Source organism: Dama dama, chromosome 1 (assembly GCF_033118175.1).
Source record: "Dama dama isolate Ldn47 chromosome 1, ASM3311817v1, whole genome shotgun sequence".
In the NCBI taxonomy this organism is placed as follows: Eukaryota; Metazoa; Chordata; class Mammalia; order Artiodactyla; family Cervidae; genus Dama; species Dama dama.
In genome coordinates this window covers 35,493,627-35,513,450 of record NC_083681.1, presented here as the reverse complement: position 1 = coordinate 35,513,450, position 19,824 = coordinate 35,493,627, and the positions used below count along the sequence as shown (strand labels likewise).

General features: G+C 51.4%; 1 protein-coding gene across 13 annotated transcripts in view; it reads left to right on the top strand.

Moving 5' to 3' along the window:
- OTOG (otogelin) overlaps window positions 1–19,824 on the top strand; it is an 87,432-nt gene that overhangs the window by 35,772 nt on the left and 31,836 nt on the right. For 10 of the 13 annotated variants that reach the window (XR_009693570.1, XM_061146580.1, XM_061146590.1 and 7 more), the window contains 10 exons: window positions 212–319; window positions 1,731–1,869; window positions 3,564–3,698; window positions 3,992–4,138; window positions 4,431–4,550; window positions 6,346–6,462; window positions 7,152–7,308; window positions 10,764–10,790; window positions 13,360–13,527; window positions 17,747–18,025. Coding sequence is in view for 12 of the 13 variants with exons in the window: in XM_061146580.1 (XP_061002563.1) it covers window positions 212–319; window positions 1,731–1,869; window positions 3,564–3,698; window positions 3,992–4,138; window positions 4,431–4,550; window positions 6,346–6,462; window positions 7,152–7,308; window positions 10,764–10,790; window positions 13,360–13,527; window positions 17,747–18,025 (1,397 nt within the window). In the remaining variant the exon portion in view is untranslated. The remainder of the gene's footprint in view (window positions 1–211; window positions 320–1,730; window positions 1,870–3,563; window positions 3,699–3,991; window positions 4,139–4,430; window positions 4,551–6,345; window positions 6,463–7,151; window positions 7,309–10,763; window positions 10,791–13,359; window positions 13,528–17,746; window positions 18,026–19,824) is intronic. The other 3 variants (XM_061146561.1, XM_061146606.1, XM_061146598.1) reach the window with 3 other exon arrangements.

Below are 19,824 nucleotides of genomic sequence, written 5' to 3'. Positions count from 1 at the left end.
AGCTGGGCCAAGTCTGCCTCTCATTTTCCAGTTGCTGAGGAAGCTCTGAACCTCACTGGGCAGGGGCAGGATGGTGGTAGGTACATGGTCACTCTCTTCCAGGGTAAATGCTGAGAGCCATCCCAGGGCATCCATGTGGCTACAAGATCGTCCGTAGGTGGCAGAGATGGAAGGGTGCTCTCCTGACCATCTGCCTGCTGTGTCCTTACAGCCTGCTCAGACATGGGGATGCATGCTTTCTGCCAGAGGAGTGTCCATGCACTTGGAAAGGGAAGGAGTACTACCCTGGGGACCAGGTCATGTCTCCCTGCCATTCCTGGTAAGTGAGGGCCCCATCCAGCCTCTACTTTTTGTTGGGGCTGAGGGTGGATATGGGTTGCATGACTGTGAGTGCAGTTTAGCATTCCCGTGTTCATATTTACTTTGTGTGTTTGTGTGCTTGGTAGGGGTTTGTGTATATATACAAATATAGGCATAGAAAGAATTTGAGGGATGTTTTTGTGACTATAAATATCAATGTGAGTTTGTTCATACATGTATTTGAAAGTGTGTGCATGTGTATTTGTGATGATGTGTTTGCATATTTATATGGATGTGTGTCAGTACATGTCCCAAATGCATAGACTGAACATGTGAGTGTATATGCACATTCATGTGTATCAAAGATGGATGTTCAATCATGTTATTCCCATGATGAAATCCTCTGAATGCTCCCTCTCTCACTCCTAGCAAAGCTACCATTCTTACAGTGGCCTTCTAGGACCTCTGGGATCAGAACCTCTGTTACCTCCCTGAGTTCCTCCTCTCCTTCCACTCTCTCTATTCTAGCCATGTTGTTGTCCTGAGTGTTCTTCAGGACCTTTGCAAAGGCTGTACCCTCTGCCCAGGACACTGTCTTTCCAAATGTCCATATACTTAATTTTCTCACACCCATTAAATCTCTGCTCACCTGTCCTTCTGTCCATCTTATTTAAAATTGCAACCCACCCTACACACATTCCCAGTCCTTTTTATCTTGTTCCTTTCCCCACATAGCACTCATTACCTTCTAAGTGTTGCCTACTCGGGGCTTCCCAAGTAGCTCAGCAGTGGAAGAATCCATCTGCAATGCAGGAGATGCAGGCTTGATCCCTGGGTTGGGAAGATCCTCTAGAGGAGGAAATGGCATCCCACTCCAGCATTCTTGCCTGAAAAATTTCATGGACAGAGAAGCCTGGTGGGCTACAGTGCATGGGGCCACAAAGAGTTGGACACAACTGAATGACTGAGCACACACACACATTACCTACTCATGCTTGCTTATTATTTTTTATTATTTAGTGTGTATCTTCCTCCTTTAGAATACAAGCTTCACAAAGGCAGAAGATCTTTTGCTGTTTTGTTCACTGATGTATCTCAGACTCCTAGAATAATGCCTGGGATATGATAGATGCTTATTACTTGTTGAATGAATGAATGATTGAAGTGGCAAAGATAGTGTGGATATTGGAGTTGAATCGATCTTGGGTCAGTCTTGGCTCTGTTATTGACTGGTTTAACCTTCTGAACCCCAGTGTCTCTTGCATAAAATGGGGACCCACCCTCGTACCCTTTGGGCCTTTGTCGGAGGTCGATGGTGTTTGTTGACACTCAGCCCAGGGGTACACAGTGGGCACTCGATGGGCAGTGGCCCCACCGTGGATGCTCAGGGTGGGGCGGGGCATGCCCTGTGAGGGGTCTGTGTGTTTCAGCGTGTGCCAGCGCGGCTCGTTCCAGTGCACCCTCCACCCCTGCGCCTCCACCTGCACGGCCTATGGTGACCGGCATTACCGCACGTTTGATGGGCTCCCGTTTGACTTTGTGGGGGCGTGCAAAGTGCACCTGGTCAAGGTGAGCGTCTGCGTACGTCTGCACAGCTGGCTCCATGGGCCCCTAGAGCAACTGATGCATAATTGGATGGTTGGGGCTGGAGGATCTAAGCCCTGGCGTTTGGCAATTCAGTACCTCAAAAAGGTGCTGAGGAGCAAGATCAGGGCTGGACAGAGCCCACCAGTTTAAATACCCCAATGCCTGTCCACTCACCATTATAACCTTGCCCTTCTTGGGTGCCAATGGTTTTTCTGGCTGTTACAGTAAAAACGAATACTTTCTGGACCCTCATTAGATGCCTGGTGGTCTGCCAAGCCATTTTAAAGCATTATTTCACTTAATTCTTACAGCAACCCTAAATGACAGAGTTTTTTGAGCCCGGTGTTAGAGATGGAGCAAATTGGGCTAAGGAAAGTTGGTATCTCACCCAGGTCACACACTAGTCAGTGACAGAATTGGGGTCAAGCTGAAACCAAGAAATCTGACCGGAGAGTTGGTGTGTAAAGGAATCATGTGCTAAAGCCACCAGCTTACCCAGAGGAAAAGAAATGGTGATGCAGGAGAGCATCTTAGAGGCAGGATCCCCTTCAGGAGAAGAGGGTACCAACAGGGCAGGTGGGCGAGGCCCTAACCAAAGGGCCTGTCCATCTCATCAAATAATAGTAATAGTAATACCTTCTATGGGCTTCTCTTGTGACTCAGCTGGTAAAGAATCTGCCTGCAATGTGGGAGACCTGGGTTTGATCCCTGTGTTGGGAAGATCCCCTGGAGAAGGGAAAGGCTACCCACTCCAGTGGGTAGAGAGAACTCTATAGACTGGAGAATTCTATAGACTGGAGAATTCTATAGACTGTATGGGGTTGCAGAGAGACATGATTGAGCGACTTTCACTTTCACTTTCAATACCTTTTATGGAATAAGCCCTATCTATGGCGCAGGCACTGTGCTAGGGTTTTTCATATAATTTAAATGGCTCCACAAGACAAAGATGATAGACCTTGTTTTATTTTATTTTTTAAATCTCAAAGGCTTTGCATGCTCTTCGCTAACATTTAAAACAATGGAGAGGCATGTATTAAAAATGAATATCCCTCTTCACATCTCTTCTGTTCCTGTTGCCTGCTGAATAACAGACAGGTGTGAATCCTGCAGGAACATGAGTAGGATTCTGCAATTTGCTTTCATCACTCGATAGTATACTTTGGACATTATCTCATATGATTGGTAAATTTCTCTTCTTTCTATAGAATTCCACAGAAAGGATGTGCTCTAGTTTGTTTTATTATCCACCAGTATTTAAATACTCAATGAATACTTGTGTAGATGTGTCTCTAGACACTTAAAAGTAGAATTTCTATAAAAGTTATCCCTTTAGAATGTTGTCTGGTGCCTGCAGATTGCCCTCCAAAAAGGCTTACACTACCATCATCAGTGTCTGTAAGACAATGCTCCTTCCCTCACACTCCTGTCAGCACCAGTTGACCCTATTATATATTCATTCATTCATCAAACACTTTTTGGAGAGTCCCTACATGTACCAGGTACCCAAAACAAAACTGAGCTTCAGAGAACTGAAGTAAGTTGCCCAAAGTCACACCACTCACATGAAGCAGGAGTGGGTTGAAAACCACTTCAGAGTCTGTGTCCCTCTACCCCTGCCTCTCAGCAGAATCTCTTCTCACCCTGGTTTATTGCACTAACTTATTTCTCCCCAGAGCACATCGGATTTCAGCTTCTCTGTGATTGTAGAAAATGTAAACTGCTACAGCTCTGGCATCATCTGCAGGAAATTTATTTCCATCAACGTGGGGAACTCACTCGTTATCTTCGATGACGACTCAGGAAATCCCGTAAGGCCTGGTGCGGGTGAAGGTTGTATGGACAGTTTGCTGGTTGATAGCAGGCAGAAGCGGGTTAAGGACTGGCTTCCTTATCACAGCACTTTCTCTTGGAGCCATTGAGTGATCAGCCCAGATTGAGTTCCTTGGTCATGGCCAGGAACCCAGAGGTCACTGTCAGGACAGGAGGGAGGCAGAGGAATTGGTGAACTCCTGGGGCTGGGCAGTGACTTGTCGCCAGGCCCAGCTGACCCAGCTACTGGGGGATGCTCTGGCCTCAAGAATGGCCATCCCTCTCCCCCTAGAGTCCGGAGAGCTTCCTGGACGAGAAGCAGGAGGTCCACACGTGGCGGGCAGGGTTTTTCACGCTGGTGCATTTCCCTCGGGAGCACATCACCCTCTTGTGGGACCAGAGAACCACGGTGCACATCCAGGCCGGGCCACAGTGGCAGGTAGTCACGTGAGCAGTGACCCTCATCGGTGCTGTGCTCCTCCTAGGGCCAAGGGGCCCATGGGTGTCCTTGCATGAGCTGTACCCTCGCCAAAGAGCCAGGCACACCGTACCTTCTGTCCTCTCTGCCCCGCCCTGCCCTGGGCCCCTTCTCTTCTGACGCTCCTACATCTCTGCACTCTGACCCCAGTAGTTATTTCTAGGCCCATTGCAGACTCCTAGGCTCCTGGCGACCCCCATGCCTATGGTTCACCCTTGGAATGCCTGAAACTGATCATTCTGTCTTCTTTCAGGGCCAGCTGGCAGGACTCTGTGGGAACTTTGACTTAAAGACCGTCAATGAGATGAGGACCCCAGAGAACTTAGAGTTAACTAACCCCCAGGAGTTTGGTGGCAGTTGGGCTGCAGTTGAGGTAAAGCCTCTCCAGGCTGGCTCACTCCCCTCACCCAGATGGACCCTAGTCAGCGCTGAGAGAACCTGGCCACAGGTCGGGGGAGAAGGACATTGGCAAGGCTGCTCCTGCAACCCACGGTCAGCCTCTGACCCGGTGTCCTCAGCCCTGTGGCCTGAGGACCTGCACCATCATCCCGTCTCACAAGTCAGTCCCTGGACCAAGAGCTGGTGGGAGAGCTGGGGCTGGGAAGGAGACAGAGTCTGCCCTAGGAGAGCTGGCCACCTAGTAGGGAAGATGAGGCTTGTTGAAGCAGGACAATTTTACCCATCTCTGTGCCAATAGGTCTAGCACAGAGGAGAGACCAAGAGAGACCCACATGGGTTGAGGCAATCAGAGAAGACTTCCTGAAGGTGGTGGGACTAGTGTGGTACTTAAAAGATAGACCATATTTGGATGGCTGAATGTATCAGAGAGAAGACCTCTGAGAGGGAGGACAGTATTATCAGAGGCAGAAGTGATAGGAGGTGTCTGACTGAGGCTGCCAAGCTATGAGTGGTGAGGGGACACAGCACTGAACTGAGAGAAGTAGACCTGGGTTCTTGTCTTAGATCATCCAGGGACTTGCTCAGTGACCTTGAATAAGCTTCAGCTTCTCTGTGATCCTCTGTGAAGTGAAGGAGCTGGAAGAGGAATGGTGGATAGATTTTACCTCGTGTGACAAATCTGATAAGTCAGATGAGGCTGCCTGGGAAGCCATGTTGAGAAATACCAACACTTGTGTCAGGCTCACCTGGAAGAACTGCGATTGATTAGTTATGTCTGCCATGGATGCTGCATTAGAGAGTGGTGATGTGAGTGTTACATATTTGCCTTTCCTGGACTGAGTGATCTTCGGTTCCTGATTCTCTGTTGGAGAGTAGATGGAGAGAAGCCTGTATAGACAGGAGTCAGGGGAGAAGTTAGTCATGGCATGGAGCTCAGTGAAATCCTGAGGTGGGACAAATCTTTTCTCAAAGCCTCAAAAAAGTGTGCTCTTAACAGAGACACTGAATGGGTGGTTAACTTTCATTACTTCCTTCCTTTTACCCACCCCGTAATGTTCTCTGTCAATAATTCCTATGGGCATACTCTGGGGGGCTCAAATGACAATGTAGGCCCAAGGGTAGAGGTTCAGCAGACATCAGGGTGGTCTGTATTCATTCACTCTAGCAGGATAACAACATAACTGCAGACTTAGCAGCATCCAGTCACACACACGGATTATCTCACAGTTTCTGTGGGTCAGGAATCAGGGCTCAGACTCAGTTCTCTGCATACAGTATCACAGGCTGCAAGTCAAGGTGCCAGCCAGGGCTGGGCTCTCATCTGAAGATGCCCCTGGAGAGGGATCTCCTTTTCCGACCACTCATGTGGCTGTTGACAGCCATTCCTTATATCTGAGAGAACTGAGAGCTTTAGTTTTTTTGCACACTGTTGGCCCAGGATGACCCTCAGCTCCTAGAGACCACCCACAATTCCTGCCATGTGCCGTTCACAGTCGGCAAGAGAAGGACTCCAGCCAGATGGGCTCTGCAGGCTTATGTAACATGATCATATGCAATCCCTGACACATAACCACATCCACGCGTCACCTTTCCCATCTCTTGTTGGCTTGTCAGTTTGGTCCCTCCCACATTCAAGGGCAGGGGATTATCCAAGGATATGAACACAGGAGGCCAGCATCAAGGGAGCTGCTCCAGGAGTCCCTCCACCACATCAGGCAGTGGGCATGTGAGGGGTCAGGAGATCAACCGTGCTGCCTTTGCCCCCTCAGTGCCCAGACACCCTTGACCCCCGAGACACTTGTGTCCTGAATCCTCTCCGAGAACCCTTTGCCAAGAAGGAATGCAGTGTCCTGCTCAGCGAGGTGTTTGAGACCTGCCACCCTGTGGTGAGTGGATGCCAGGCTCCGCTGCTCCTGAGACCCCCCACCTCCAGGGACTCCCTGGAGTCCCTTCTGCCCTCAGACCCTCTGCCATGCCTTGGTCTAGAGGGGAGACTCACCTCTGCAGTTCCCCCGCCTCTGGCCTGCTCTGATGACCCTGTCCTGTTTCCCCAGATGACCCAGGACAGGCAGACAGTCAAACAGCTTCTGTGCCCTTTTCAAGCTTATCTCCTTATGGCTCTTCCTCCCGATCAGGCCGTTCTTCTGAATGGTGAACACAGACCCCTCATGCGGCGGCAGCAGCCCTCAGCGGGGACAGAGGAGAGCTGGTGCTCAGCTCTGCATGGCCCCCTCGGGGGCCTCGAAGGCTGCTGTCGGACCTGTCTTGACTGTCTCTGGCCCTAGCTGGGGGTTCACACCCCACGTCTGTTTCTCAGCCTCACCCTGAAGCCCTGGATCCTATAGCTTAGGCCCAGAAAGGAGAGAGCTTAGTTCTCAAAAGCTGGGCCTGATCCCAGGCTATGGAGTTAACGTTCCCCTCTGAGCTGCCTGCCTTCTGCCCTCACCCGATACGGGCAGCACACACCATCCTTCATGCTTGTGCTGCTTCCTGGGGCTGAGTGGCATCAGCCCAAAAGCTGAAGGGCTAATATTTAAGGCCTGTCCTCTGACCTCTGACTTCTGACCTCCTCTAGGTTGACGTCACTTGGTTTTACTCGAACTGCCTGACAGACACGTGTGGGTGCAGCCGGGGCGGTGACTGTGAGTGCTTCTGTGCCAGCGTGTCTGCCTATGCCCACCAGTGCTGCCAGCATGGGGTGGCTGTTGACTGGAGGACCCCACGCCTCTGCCGTGAGTGTCCAGACCCATCATCTGAGGGGGGGAGTGGGGCCCCCTCTGTGGGCAGGCCTGTGGGGTCCCATCACTCTGGTGAGCATCTATGGAGTACTTACTATGTGCCAAGCATTAGCATGGCTTGTATGTATAATTCATCGAATTATCAAGTACCCAGGTGGCTCTAGTGGTAAAGAACCTGCCTGCCAATGCAGGAGACATAAGAGATGCAAGTTTGATCCCTGGGCCCAAAAGATCCCCTGGAGAAGGAAATGGCTACTCACTCCAGTATCCTTGCCTGGAGAATCCCATGGGCAGGGGAGCCTGGTAGGCTACAGTCGAAAGAGTGCCAAAGAGTCAGACACGACTGAAACAACTTAGCACGCATGTCCCCTGTGAAGTAGGACTGTTTATTCCTGTTTTACAGTTGGAGAAATAGATTAGAGAGAGAGAGAGATTCAGTAACATACTCAATGTCACACAGGTTGGTGGAGGAGCCAGGGCTCGTCTCTAGATGCCCTGGGTGCAGACTTAGGACTGTGCTCCCGACCACTTCACCAGATGAGTCAGGAGCTCTGGGTTCCAGACTCAGAGCTGCCATTTGCAAGCTGTGTGACCTCAAACTAGATCTCCAACTTCTCTGGGGCTCAATTTTCTTATCTGAAAATGGAAAAATAGGAACAGACCTGTCCCACCAGGTTTATTGCGGGGGTCAAAGGAGATAGTGAGCATGAAAGCCCATGTCAGCTGAGACACATAAGGCCCATCAGAGGCACCACAAGATAGCAGTGTTTTTTTGACCATTTGTGGTCTACAAAATGCTTTTGGTTGCACACTCCTATCAAGTAAAAACATGCACACACACACACACACATATATATACATAGGTACATGTACATATATATAATATTAGTAAAGTATGCCACAAAACAGATACAAAAATAAATATTTAAAAGATGAAGTAAAATACATAGAAATTTAAATGATTTATTATTTGTTCCTGCACACCAAAGATCTTCCTGGTGCAAGACACCTCACTTTGGGACACAGCACTAGTGCTAGAGCTGATGTAGCTGTCATTTTTCGTGGGGACATGGGTGCTTGGCATGTCCTAAGCCCTAGGCACCAGGCAGGATGACCTCAGGAAGAAGATGGAGCAGAATCACCTTTGGTTTCCCTTTTCTCTGCCTGTTTTACCCTGAGACCCTTCCACCACATGCAGTCTTGCTTTGGGTCCTTGGGTCCTCATGCAGTCTGCTTCTCCTTCTTCTTCTCCTTCTCCTTCAGGAAGGAGGCTTCCCAGGTGGCTCAGTAGGTAAAGGATCCACTGGCAATGCAGGAGACACAGGCAGATGCAAGTTCAATCCCTGGGTCAGGAAGATCCCCTAGAGGAGGGCATGGCAACACACTCCAGTGTTCTTGCCTGGAGAATCTCATGGACAGAGGAGCCTGGTGGGCTACAGTCTATGGGGTCACAAAGTGTCAGACAGGACTGAAGCGACTGAGCGTGCACTTCTGGAAGGAGAAGGGAACATGTCTACTGAGGATCCACTGTGTGTCAGGCCCTGCGCCTTCTGTGCATTCAGTCATTTAATATTCAGGACTAGGGAAATGCAAGTGAGGCCAGTGCCTGGAGCCTAAGGTTTAAAGGAGTACCAAAAGACTCAGTAATCAAGATAAATCACGTTTTCAGGCAATACTTTTTAAAAATCAAAACTAATGCAAGAAAATCTTCAATGAATGAAATACAACAATTTTAGTAATAACAGGTTCAATATTATTGATTTTTCCTTTCACCTCACGCTCCAATATGGCTCAGCAAGGTGTTGTCACTGATTTTGTCTTGGTTTAAAAATTTTGATATGTTGTTCATCATGGATATTTTTCATTCATTCTGAAATTTTAAAAGTTGTATTAAAGTATGACATATCCTGATTACTGAGATTTTTTTTTGAGGCTCCCTTAAATTTTGCACCTGAGATGACCACTTCCTTTACTCCAGTTCAGACTGTACCAGTGTATGGGGCAATACTTGTGGTGGTTCCCATCCTACAGAGGAAGACACTAAATTTCAGATGGGTTGAGAAACTTGTCCCCAGTATGCACTGACAAGTGAGAGATGGGATTTGAACCCAGGTCTGTGGGTCTCTAGAGAGCTGGCTCTTGACCGTGTCTTTGGGCAAACTGGTACACATTTGAAAACAGAGACTTGGAGATCTGATTTTCTAGTTCAATCTTCTGAATCCACAAGTGAGGAAAAGCACATACTTGCCCATAACCACACGGTGGGTCAGTCTACTGATTCCTAGTGCTCTTTCCAGAGGGCAGTGCCAAATGCTGAGGAAAAGTGCTCATCATGGGGTGTGGAGGGTGTGGGGTGGCCTTGGTGGCCTATGAGTGAGGGAGGCCCTTCCTCAGCCTTTATCCCAAATCTACTGGGTCAACTGACTTCTCATGGTCTTGCTCCTGAGTTTAGGTACCCCCTGCAAAGTGTTAGTGATAGTTGCTCAGTTGTGACCTTTGTGACCAACTCTTTGTGACCCATGGGGCAAGATCCCAAAGGGCAAGATCCCATGGACTGTGTAGCCCACCAGTCTCCTCTCTCCATGGAATTCTCCAAGCAAGAATACTGGAATGGGTGGCCATTCCCTTCTCCAGGGGATCTTCTCAACCCAGGGATCGAACTCAGGTCTCCTGCATTGCAGGCAGATTCTTTACCTTCTGAGCCACCAGGGAAGCCCCCTGTGAAGTCCCCAGTTTATCCTAATGGACTAATCCATGGCTGACTTGCCAAGGGAACAGGCTGTGGTGCTGTACTAGACCACTAGAGGGCGTATGGAGCACATACTTGGAGGAGCGCGTCAAAGCCTGATGGAAACTGCACTGGGGGCCTGAAAAAGGCTTGGATCAGGGAGGCCTTTGGGCCCTTCCTATCCATGCTATTGAAAGACCAACTTCTGTCTTGTGCTTGCATTTCTCTAGGACCTTCCACAACATTTTCGATTGGAGCTTCCATTTCTTTCTTTCTTTTTAAAATTTTATCTATTTTTTAAATTGAAGGATAATTGCTTTACAGAATTGTGTTGGTTTCTGCCAAACATCAGCATGAATCAGCCATAGGTATACATATGTCCCCTCCCTCCTGAACCTAACTTCCATTTCCTGATTCTATTCTTGCCTTTGGGGATCACACAGAGTATACCCTTCTGTCCCAACATTCATTCATTAATTCAGTTCATGCTGAATGCCTACTCTCGGGCAGCCTTTGAGCTTTATGCTGAGGGCAAAGAGAGGAGCCGTTGTATTTCCTACACTTTAAGACATCTGGATCAATGGCCATATCTGAATCTTGGATTTTGGGAGGCAGGCCAGGTCCAGCCCTTGGGGAAGAAAGGAGAGCTGGGATGCTAGGGCCCTTAGCCCTATCCATCTGTTCCAGGCTTCTCAAGAGGTCTCTGTTCTTTCTCTTTCAGCCTATGACTGTGACTTCTTTAACAAAGGTAAGCTCAGCCTTGAAAGCTGGGGCATTGCCGTCTGTGCCATGGTGCCACAGCATCAGCCATCCTGAGGCCCTGCTGGCCCTGAGTGATGTGGGACAGGAAGACTCCATCATGCAGAGAGGACCCTAACAGTGCAGGGCCCAGAGATGCCCTGGGACTCTACCCAGCAGCTTCTGCTGCCTCTGTCCAGAGCCCAGGGCAGGCTAACTTCCTGGGTGTGCTCATGTGGCAGCTTCACCAGCAAATGGAAACCCCATTTGCACCAACCTTCTGCCCCATAGCCTTTATCATCTGGCTCCTCAGGCCCATGGAATCTTGTCTTGGGTTTCCTGAAGTTTTGAGGTGGCAAAGGCAGATGCAAACTGCTCTTCCTTTGTTGGGGCAAAACCTGTGGTCCAGCGCAGTCTGTCAGATTTATCTTCAGTTTTAACCAAGGTCACAGGGTAACAGGATGCACTCCAACTTCTCATTAACTAAGACTCCAAGGAGGTTAATGTCCAGCGTTAGAACCAATTAGTCAGTTTAATCACTGGGGTTGGATGGGACTGGAGGGTTGCCCAGGAGTAGTTTTCAGCACCGATCTTTGTGTGGTGGGGTCAGGTTGGCCGAATTAAAAGCTCATTAAGTCCTTGGTGCCATTCAACTTTGACTTTGGAGGTCCCCTCTGCCCCCATTTCCAGGTACCATCCTGCCAGGAGCAGGTCTATATGGGTACAAGCTCAAGGCTTTTTTCCTTGTTACCCACATGATCAGATTTTGGTTTGTGAAACATCCCCCTGGAGGGAGTATAGCAGGTGAAATAGTGGGGGCCTGACTAGAGGGACAAGGATATCAGGTAGGGGGTCCATGAGATGAGAGCTGGATCAGGTATAGCATGATCATTCACAATAGCTGCAGGGGCAGCTCAAGGGGCATGGGTTTCCTAGACAATCACAACAGCCCTGTAACTGACCTCACAGGCTCTGGTGTGCCCTGCCTTCCAGGGTCATCTTTCCAGCCACGGTCCCTGCTGTGACTCAAAATATTAGGCTCAAGGGGCTCCTGATAGCCCCTGACATTTAACTCCTGGAGGCATGAATCTGTACTTGGAGGACTGCAGTCCCTTCACAGGCAGGGTCTGTCTGACACCAGGCAAGACATTTCAGCAAGACAGCTCTGAGCAGAGTTTTTTCCCTTCTGTGGCATTTTGGGTGGCAGTAACTGACAAAGGACAAGCTGCTTCTAGCATCCTCCACCCACCCACCCGCCCATCCATTCCTTGCTCGGCTTTTCTGCCAACATTTTCTCTGGTCCAGGCCCTTGCCGGGTGCTGGGGATGCAATGGTTAATGAGACCTGTCCCAGTGGAGCTCTGGAGCCAGCCCACCCCGACTCTCTAGAACCCACTGTGTGTTCTTCACTCCACATTCCATCGGTAGTTTGAAGCTGACCACTGGTGGGAGTATTCACACCATGGAAATCAGCAAACTACCAAGTGGGGTTTTGTCTATTCATTTTTTTGAGAGCTGACTGTTAACCATTTCTCAGCACAACACTGCCTGTGTCCCATCTGGTAGGGGAGACAGATGTGGACTCCCCAGTTGAGACCCTCCTCGTAAGAGCTTTGATCAGCGTGTGCCATGCACCAGTGCTGCTGGAGCACATAGGAGGAAGGATGCTCGTGTGTGAGAGGAGAGGGTGCAGGGAGAGCCGCACCAGAGGCGGCATTTGAGCTGGGCCCCAGAGATGGAGGAGGCGTTGGTCGCGGGCACAGGCAGGGAGGACTGCGCTGAGTGGGTGGGACGGCACGAGTGGAGACAGGAGGTGGAGGGCCATAGCTTCTTACAGGGAAGAGCGAGAGAAGTTCGGTGTGGCAGGGGCAGGGGTTGGGGCTTGTGGGGCCCCTGAATTCAGGCCGGGCTCTTGGACTCTATCCCGAGGGCAGAGGGGAGCTGTTAAGGAGTTGTAGCAGGGACTGGAAAGAGGACCCTGGAAGGCAGGGCACACCAGAGCCTGTGAGGTCAGTTCAGGGCTGTTGTGATTGTCTGGGAAACCTGTGCCCCTGTCCCGCCTGTGCCAACAACCCCAGGAACCCGAGAGACCCTGAAGTGGCACATGTTTGAAAGAAGTGGATAGATGCTAACGCTGAGCCCAAGCCTTTCTGGCCTTTACTCTCCAGACCTCGGGTGGGCAGAGACCAGCGGACGTTTTCTCCCAGGGGCAACTCTGAATATTCAGCAGCTGGGGTGGTCGAGTCTCAGGCAGGGGGACTGGCCCATGGAGAGATGTTGCGGACCCAGATGCCCAACCCCCTACCCCCATCCCTGTACAGGTGGCCTTGTTTCCAGGCTTCCTGCAAAGTGATTCAGGGTCCTATGAAGGGGGTTCCTCAGTGACTGGCAGCCTGGGCCTCCCATCCCTTCCTTCTCATGGACATCAAGGTCCCCAGGGCCTGGGGTGAGGGACGTGACCTAGTGAGCTCTTGGGCCTCTTTTCTCCCGCCTCTCCAGCAAGGCTGGCAGGTAGGGATAGATAGGAGGTGGGCAGAGGCCCAGGGAAGCAGGGCTTATGACTGGGCCCCCTTTCTCCAGCACTAGGGAAAGGCCCCTACCAGCTGGCCAGCTTGGCGGCCGGCGGTGCCCTGGTGGCCGTGAAGGTGGCAGGCGGTGCCCTGGTCCTAGTGAAAGCAGAGGACGTGGCGCCGGGGGACATCGTGAACTTCCTGCTGACAGCTGCGCTGTACAAGGCCAAGGCCCATGGTAAGGCCCACCCTCTGGCCCCTGGTGGAAGGAGGGGCCGATGCTGTGGCCCTAAGCCAGCTCTGGTAGCCGGAGAAATGTGGGATTCCAACAGGCGCCTCTTTCCTAGTTGAGACAGGGTTCTGGGTCAGCCTCTCAGCCTCTCTCAAGAGACACTGTCCATCTTCTTTCTGAGAGATCAGGGAGGCCAAGGTCCAGATGAACATGTACACCCTGCTTCACACAACAGCTATGGTGCAGAAAAGCAGGGTGGCAATAATTACTATTTCCCCTCCCCTCCCCTCTGTCTCTCTTCCTCCTCCTCTGCCCCCTCTATTTTTAAGATTAGACAGACTTTAAGTGCCAGAGGGGAGCTGGCTAATGTATTGACTCCAGCAGAACTTCTCCTGTGAATGGAGGAGCGGGTTCTTGATTTGCTCAGGTTGTGGTTTGGAATTCTGGACTGGTGGGTCAACACAGACTGAAGCACACAGCCCATCTCCTGAGTCTCAGACCGTCAAAAGACCCAAAGGCTTAGCTGTAGTGGGCACCGTCTTCTCTTCAGAGTGTAGTAATGCCCGAGGGTTGACAGGACCTTGCCCAGTGGGGAGTGACCCCGGGTAATATTTGTGTTGGGTCCTGGGCCAGCCAAAGCTTCAGTTCACCAGTGCTGGGAAACCTTCTCTTCTGTGACCATTTCTGCATGTCCCAGCGTGCGGTCACTGTAATCAGAGTTTCTTCCCCCAAATCCTGTTGGTCCCATCTGGTCAACATCTCCCTAATCATAAGGATGGTTCACACAGCCAATCCCAGCGTGGACTGGAGTCTTGAACCAAAACACGTCTCAGTTCATTCTAACCTGAGAATTTAAGTTCTCACATTCTTAGGATCTGTGGTTTGTCTCGTTATGAGGATCATCCTCCCTCTCTCTCTTTCTCTCCCCTCCTCCCTCCTTCCTCTTCTTCCTCTGCAGCTTTCACTGAACCCTGTTCCCATGCCAGGCACAGAGTTGGGCACCAGGGAACCAGTGGTGTCAGAGACATCACCCCTGCCCACCAGAAGTCCACTGTCCCACCCAGGGGACACAAAGGCAGTTACAGTGCCTGTGGGAAGGCAGAGCCCTTAACTCAGTCTTGGGGAGTTCAGAGAGGCTTCTTAGAATAAGTGATGTTCCTCGAGGGGTTGGAAGGAGCCAGGGAAGGACCTGTAATCCAAGTGGGTCTTTATCCTGAGGGCAGTGGGGAGCCATGGAACGGCTTTAAGGAGAGGAGGGACACCCCAGCACAGCTCGGGGTGATGTTCATGGCAGGGTGAGTCAGGGGTACAGGATGAAGTGCCGGGAGGAATCCCATCACTGAACAAGGAAGTGTGGGCCTGAGGAGCCAGGGACTAGGCCATGGGAGAGCCAGAAGCACCCCCAGTGTCCCCCAAAGAGAACGCATCCTCCCTAGACATTCCTGACCTTCAAATCTGTGTGGTCCTGCTTGAAGAATTAAGGGTGTCTTACAACCTTCCAGATGTAATGGGCCATCTGCTTAGTGGGAATTCTCTATTCCCCATTCAGTATTTTGGTCCAGGAAGTGAGGTCTAGTGAAGAGGGGGTGTTGATTTTTCCAGTGGCTTTATGGCATGTTAAGTAGAACCTAGAGTAGCCTGACCCTGGAGAATGTCCCTGTGGATGGGATGCCCTGAGGCTGTGAAAGCCAGCCTCCATTTCGGTCAGACCTGGGTTTCCTGAGCAGCTGGGGGCAGGACCCAGGGAGGACCCTGGCTCCCACTCCCACCCCATCCTGTGCTCCTTCCCCGTGTTGAGCCCAGAGTACTGAATAGCAGAAGAGAACGTCCCTTCCAGGTAAGCTCTGGGGTAGCTACATGGAGGAGGTGTCCTTTGAACTTGTCCTTGAAGAACGTGAAAGACTGTGATGGAAAGAAATGTCACAGATGTGAAAAGGTCACAAAGAGGAGGACTCAGCAGTCATTTAGGCCTAAGCCTCTCACTGGCAGTATTGACTGCCTATGGAATGTACTGAAGGGACATATTGCCACATCCCGGCAGCCCGTCTCCCTGGAGTATCAATTTTCATTCAAGATTTTTAGAGGAGGTTATCTATTATTGATTCTATTATTTATTATTAATAATATCTCACTCTTCTGTAGTACCTACCATGTGCTGGACACTGTTCTAAGTGTTTCACCTGTAATAACTCATTTAATCCTCACAACAGTCTTAGGAAATAGGTGTATCATTTAAATTATTTTCCCAGTTTACAGATGTGAGAACTGAGGCCCAGAGAGGTTAGGTAACTTAACAAAGGGCACATCACTTGGAAGTGACAGCAGCCCACTTTTTGATAGGCTGCCTTCCAAAAAGAGAAATTAAAAGAGAAATAAAATTTTAAATGTGGAAGGTGAAAATCACTTGATTAATTAAGGTAAAATACAAGACTTTGTACAGTCAGTCCTCTGTATCCATGGTCCTACATCTACGAATTAAAACCAACTGCAGGCAGAATTTCAGATGTGAAACCTACAGATCGTGGTGGATGACTGCTAGGACATTTAACATAACAGACTTGGGCATCTGCAGATTTTGGTGCTGTTGGGAGTACTGAGGGATGACTGTACCTCAAGGTTTGGGTTTCAGCCTCTCCCCTATTAGGAGAACTTAAGGACAAATGATTGAGAAACTTGATTTAGGCCAATCCCAGTCTTCACAAAGGAGAAAGCCAAGACTCAGAGATGGGGAGTGACTTGTCTGAGGTCACACAGCAATGGACTTTGCACTTCACCCCTCTGGGGTGACCCATGCCCACTCCTGGATCCCGTCCCTAGGGCGGACTACATGATGGTTAAGAGTCTGGGCTCCAATCCTGCCTCCCTTGTCCACCATCAGTGTGACTCTAGACCTCGCTTCCCTCATCTGTAAAATGGGAATAACAGTGTCATCACCTTCTAAGCTATTATACAGAATTTGCTTATTTTCTAAGTTTACTCCCCTTGCCCCTCCACATCTGCCACTTGAATGTCAGCTCCATGAGGACAGGGGTTTTGTCGTTTTGCTCTCTTTTGTGTCCCCAGTGCCTAGAACAGTGGCTGGCACATGATGGGCCCTCAGTAATATTAGCTGCTGAATGAGTGAATTCGCCACCTCACAGGGCTCTCTTGGAATTTAATACAAGCAGCAAGCAGAGGGCTTGCTTGTTTAGCATTGCACTTGGCACGGAGCAAGTCCTTGATCAGTTGCAGTTGTTGTTGACATTAATAATGAATTCTTCCTCAAGTTATCTCATGTCTTCTCACAGCTGCCCAGGGTGGTCTAACAGGAACTCCTGGGGCCACAAGGGGAGGGGTGGTGATGGGGGAGATGCACCAGGTCTGGTGCTGGGCTTTCACACATTGTTCATCCTTCACAACCTGGAGGCGTTAATTCACTTGCCCACAACATGCCAGCCATGGTGGGCAGGGACTCCAGACACCTGCTTGTGGATTTGGGTCCTGACCCTTCAGGGCCCTGTGTGTGTGTGTGTGTGTGTGTGTGTGTGTGTGTGTGTGTGTGTGTGCATGTTTGTGGGGGGGGGGGGGGAGATCTGCCCAGCAACAATGCACTCTCTCTAGAAATAGGCCCTTGTGGAGACAGGAGACAGGACAGAGGGGCCCAGCTCTGGAGCAGTTTCCCCTCCATGAGTTGGACTCAAGTCCCCAGGTGCCCCAGCTCTGACCCTCTGGGATTCTGTGAGGGGCAGGACCAGGGAAACTGAAACCCTGGCAGATCAGCAAAGCCCAGCTTGTCCAGCACGTCCCGTGGAGCAGAATCTGCCAGGACGGTCGTCTCTGTCTGTCCCACTCCCCGCCATTTCCTCAGCGTCTAGAATAGCACCTGGCACACGGAGGGGCCCAGAGATGTTTGCAGGAGGGAAGAGGTAGGGGAAGAGAGGGAGGGAAAGAGGGAAGAAGAAGGGAAGGAGGGGAGGGAGGAAAGGGAGGGAGGGGATGGTTCGGTCACCTGCACAAGGCTCTGCAATTGGGACTGTAACTCCCCCCATCACCACCCCCTCAGGCAGAGGTGGTGTGTGCAGAGGGGTGGCCAGCAGGCCAAGATGGGTGGGCCGAGGGGAGGTGGCTCCGGCTCGGAGGAGCAGGGCCCAGGCCTGGGTTGCTGAGACTGCAGATGGTGCCTGGGTGTCTGCCCCGCCCACCTGGATCCCTCTCTGCCGACTTTACCCGCCCTGGCTCTTTGCAGACCCGGATGTGGTGTCCCTGGAGGCAGCGGACAGACCCAACTTCTTCCTCCACGTCACAGCCAACGGGTCTCTGGAGTTGGCCAAGTGGCAGGCCGGGGATGCCTTCCGCCACCGTGCCTCCTTCTCGCTGCACCGGGGGACATGGCGGGCGGGCCTGGTGGCCCTGGAGTCACTGGCAGAGCCCGGGGCCTTCCTCTACGTGTCAGGCCCAGTGCCAGCCCTGCGGCTGTACCAGCACACGGAGGCCTTCCGCCGGGGCACGCTGTTCCGCCTTCTGGGTGGGTGTCTGGCCTGCCTCACCCTCCCTGCCCTGTCCCCACCTCACCCTTCCCATCGCCCCTGAGAGATGAGACCCTCACTCTCCTGTCACAGGGAGGCCACACGTGCCACCCCTGAGATGGGAGAGGGCCTGGCCTCTGTATTGGTGGCCCAGGGAGCCTTGGGCAGTGCGGCTTGGTGCCCAGCCAGCCTCCTGGGTCCTGCCTACTCCCGCAGGCCATTTACATGGTCTAAAAATAGGGCGGCCTTTGTGGAAGCGAGGAGGAAAGTGATCATCCTGGCCACAGTTTGCGTAGCCTGCTGGCTCAGGTTTCCTGCTGATGGGGGCACATGCCTGCCCTGTGAGCTCAAAGACTGCCCACTGGGGCACAGGCCGAGGAGCCCGCAGACCCCCTGTCCCCCTGAGAGGCCCCAGACCCTGGGTGGCGATGGGGCAGCTTCGTGCCCTTTTCTAGCCGAGACCAACAACTTCCAAGGCTTTGCCATACCGCTGCCAGGTGGGTCTGCCCCAAAAGTAGTTGTTCTCTGCCTACACCCTGGAGACAGTGATTATAATGTCCTTACTGCTCCAGGCTGGCCTGTCTGTCCTGTATGTGGACATGTATGTTTGCACTTGTGTGGGCACCTGTGCTGTATGAATGGACCCATTTACATGCACATGTGTGTAAGTGTCCCCAGTCTGCCTTTCCTTCACCATCCCCTGCCCCTCACAGCCCAGGGCTGGGCCAGCTCATTCTTACATGCAGTGGTCACCTGTCAAAGCCACCAGGGACCCCAACCAGCATGGATTCATCACCAGCTATGATGCCAGAGCTGTGTCCCTTGCTGGAAGTCACCAGGGCAGAGTGAAAAAAGTCCAGGCTATGAAACCAGACAGCCTTGGGTTCGAATCCTGACCCCCTGACCCCGGTCCTTGGCAGAGCCCCAGAACCCCTCTCCCTGTTTCGTCACCTGTACAATGGGGACATTTGCCTTAGAAGGTTGTTGTTGAGGATTGACTGTCTCCTGGGCTTTGCTCTGGACCTGGCTCACAGTAGGTGCTCCTCAGATGTAAATTCCTAGTTCTGGTCTCAAGGATCTTAGAAAAGCAGACTTCGTTACAGTCAGCAACAGTGTTGGGGCCTAGGGAGTCAGGATGGGGCTGCTCCCTCCAGCCTGCTGGGGAGCTTGCCCACACCTCCCAGCTCAGGCCACGGTTTCAGAGACTGGTCACTTGTGCCATTGTGGTATGGGGTCTTGGTGGCTCAGACGGTGAAGAATCTGCCTGCAGTGCAAGAGACCTGGGTTCGATCCCTGGGTCAGGAAGATCCCCTGGAGAAGGGAATGGCAACCCACTCCAGTATTCTTGCCTGAAGAATCCCATGGACAAAGGAGTCTGTTGGGCTACAGTCCATGGAGTCTCAAAGAGTTGGACACAACTGAGTGACTAACACACTACCTGGAAACCCCCTGTGGTCTCCAAACTTTTCCTTGAAGATCCTTCAGTTGTCAAGGCACTGGCTACAAGGCCTTTTTGGAGGAAATCACTTCTGGGAAAGTTTAATATTCCCAGCATCTTCTGTGCTCAGTCTCCTCATCTTTAAAATAGTGCTACTTGTGAGGATGAGTGAGTAAATACTTGTGAAATGTTGAGTGTAGTGCTTGCTGTTAAGAGTTAGCTGTTGTTACCATTAGCCACCAAGGTCAGAGGGGGCAGTTCTGGCCACCAGAGTCTCAGAGGGGCAGGGTGACAGGGCAGCTTCATGGAAAGGTCAGGGGCCCCAGCCTCTTCGGCCGCCTCTCGAAGTCCAGCCCCAAC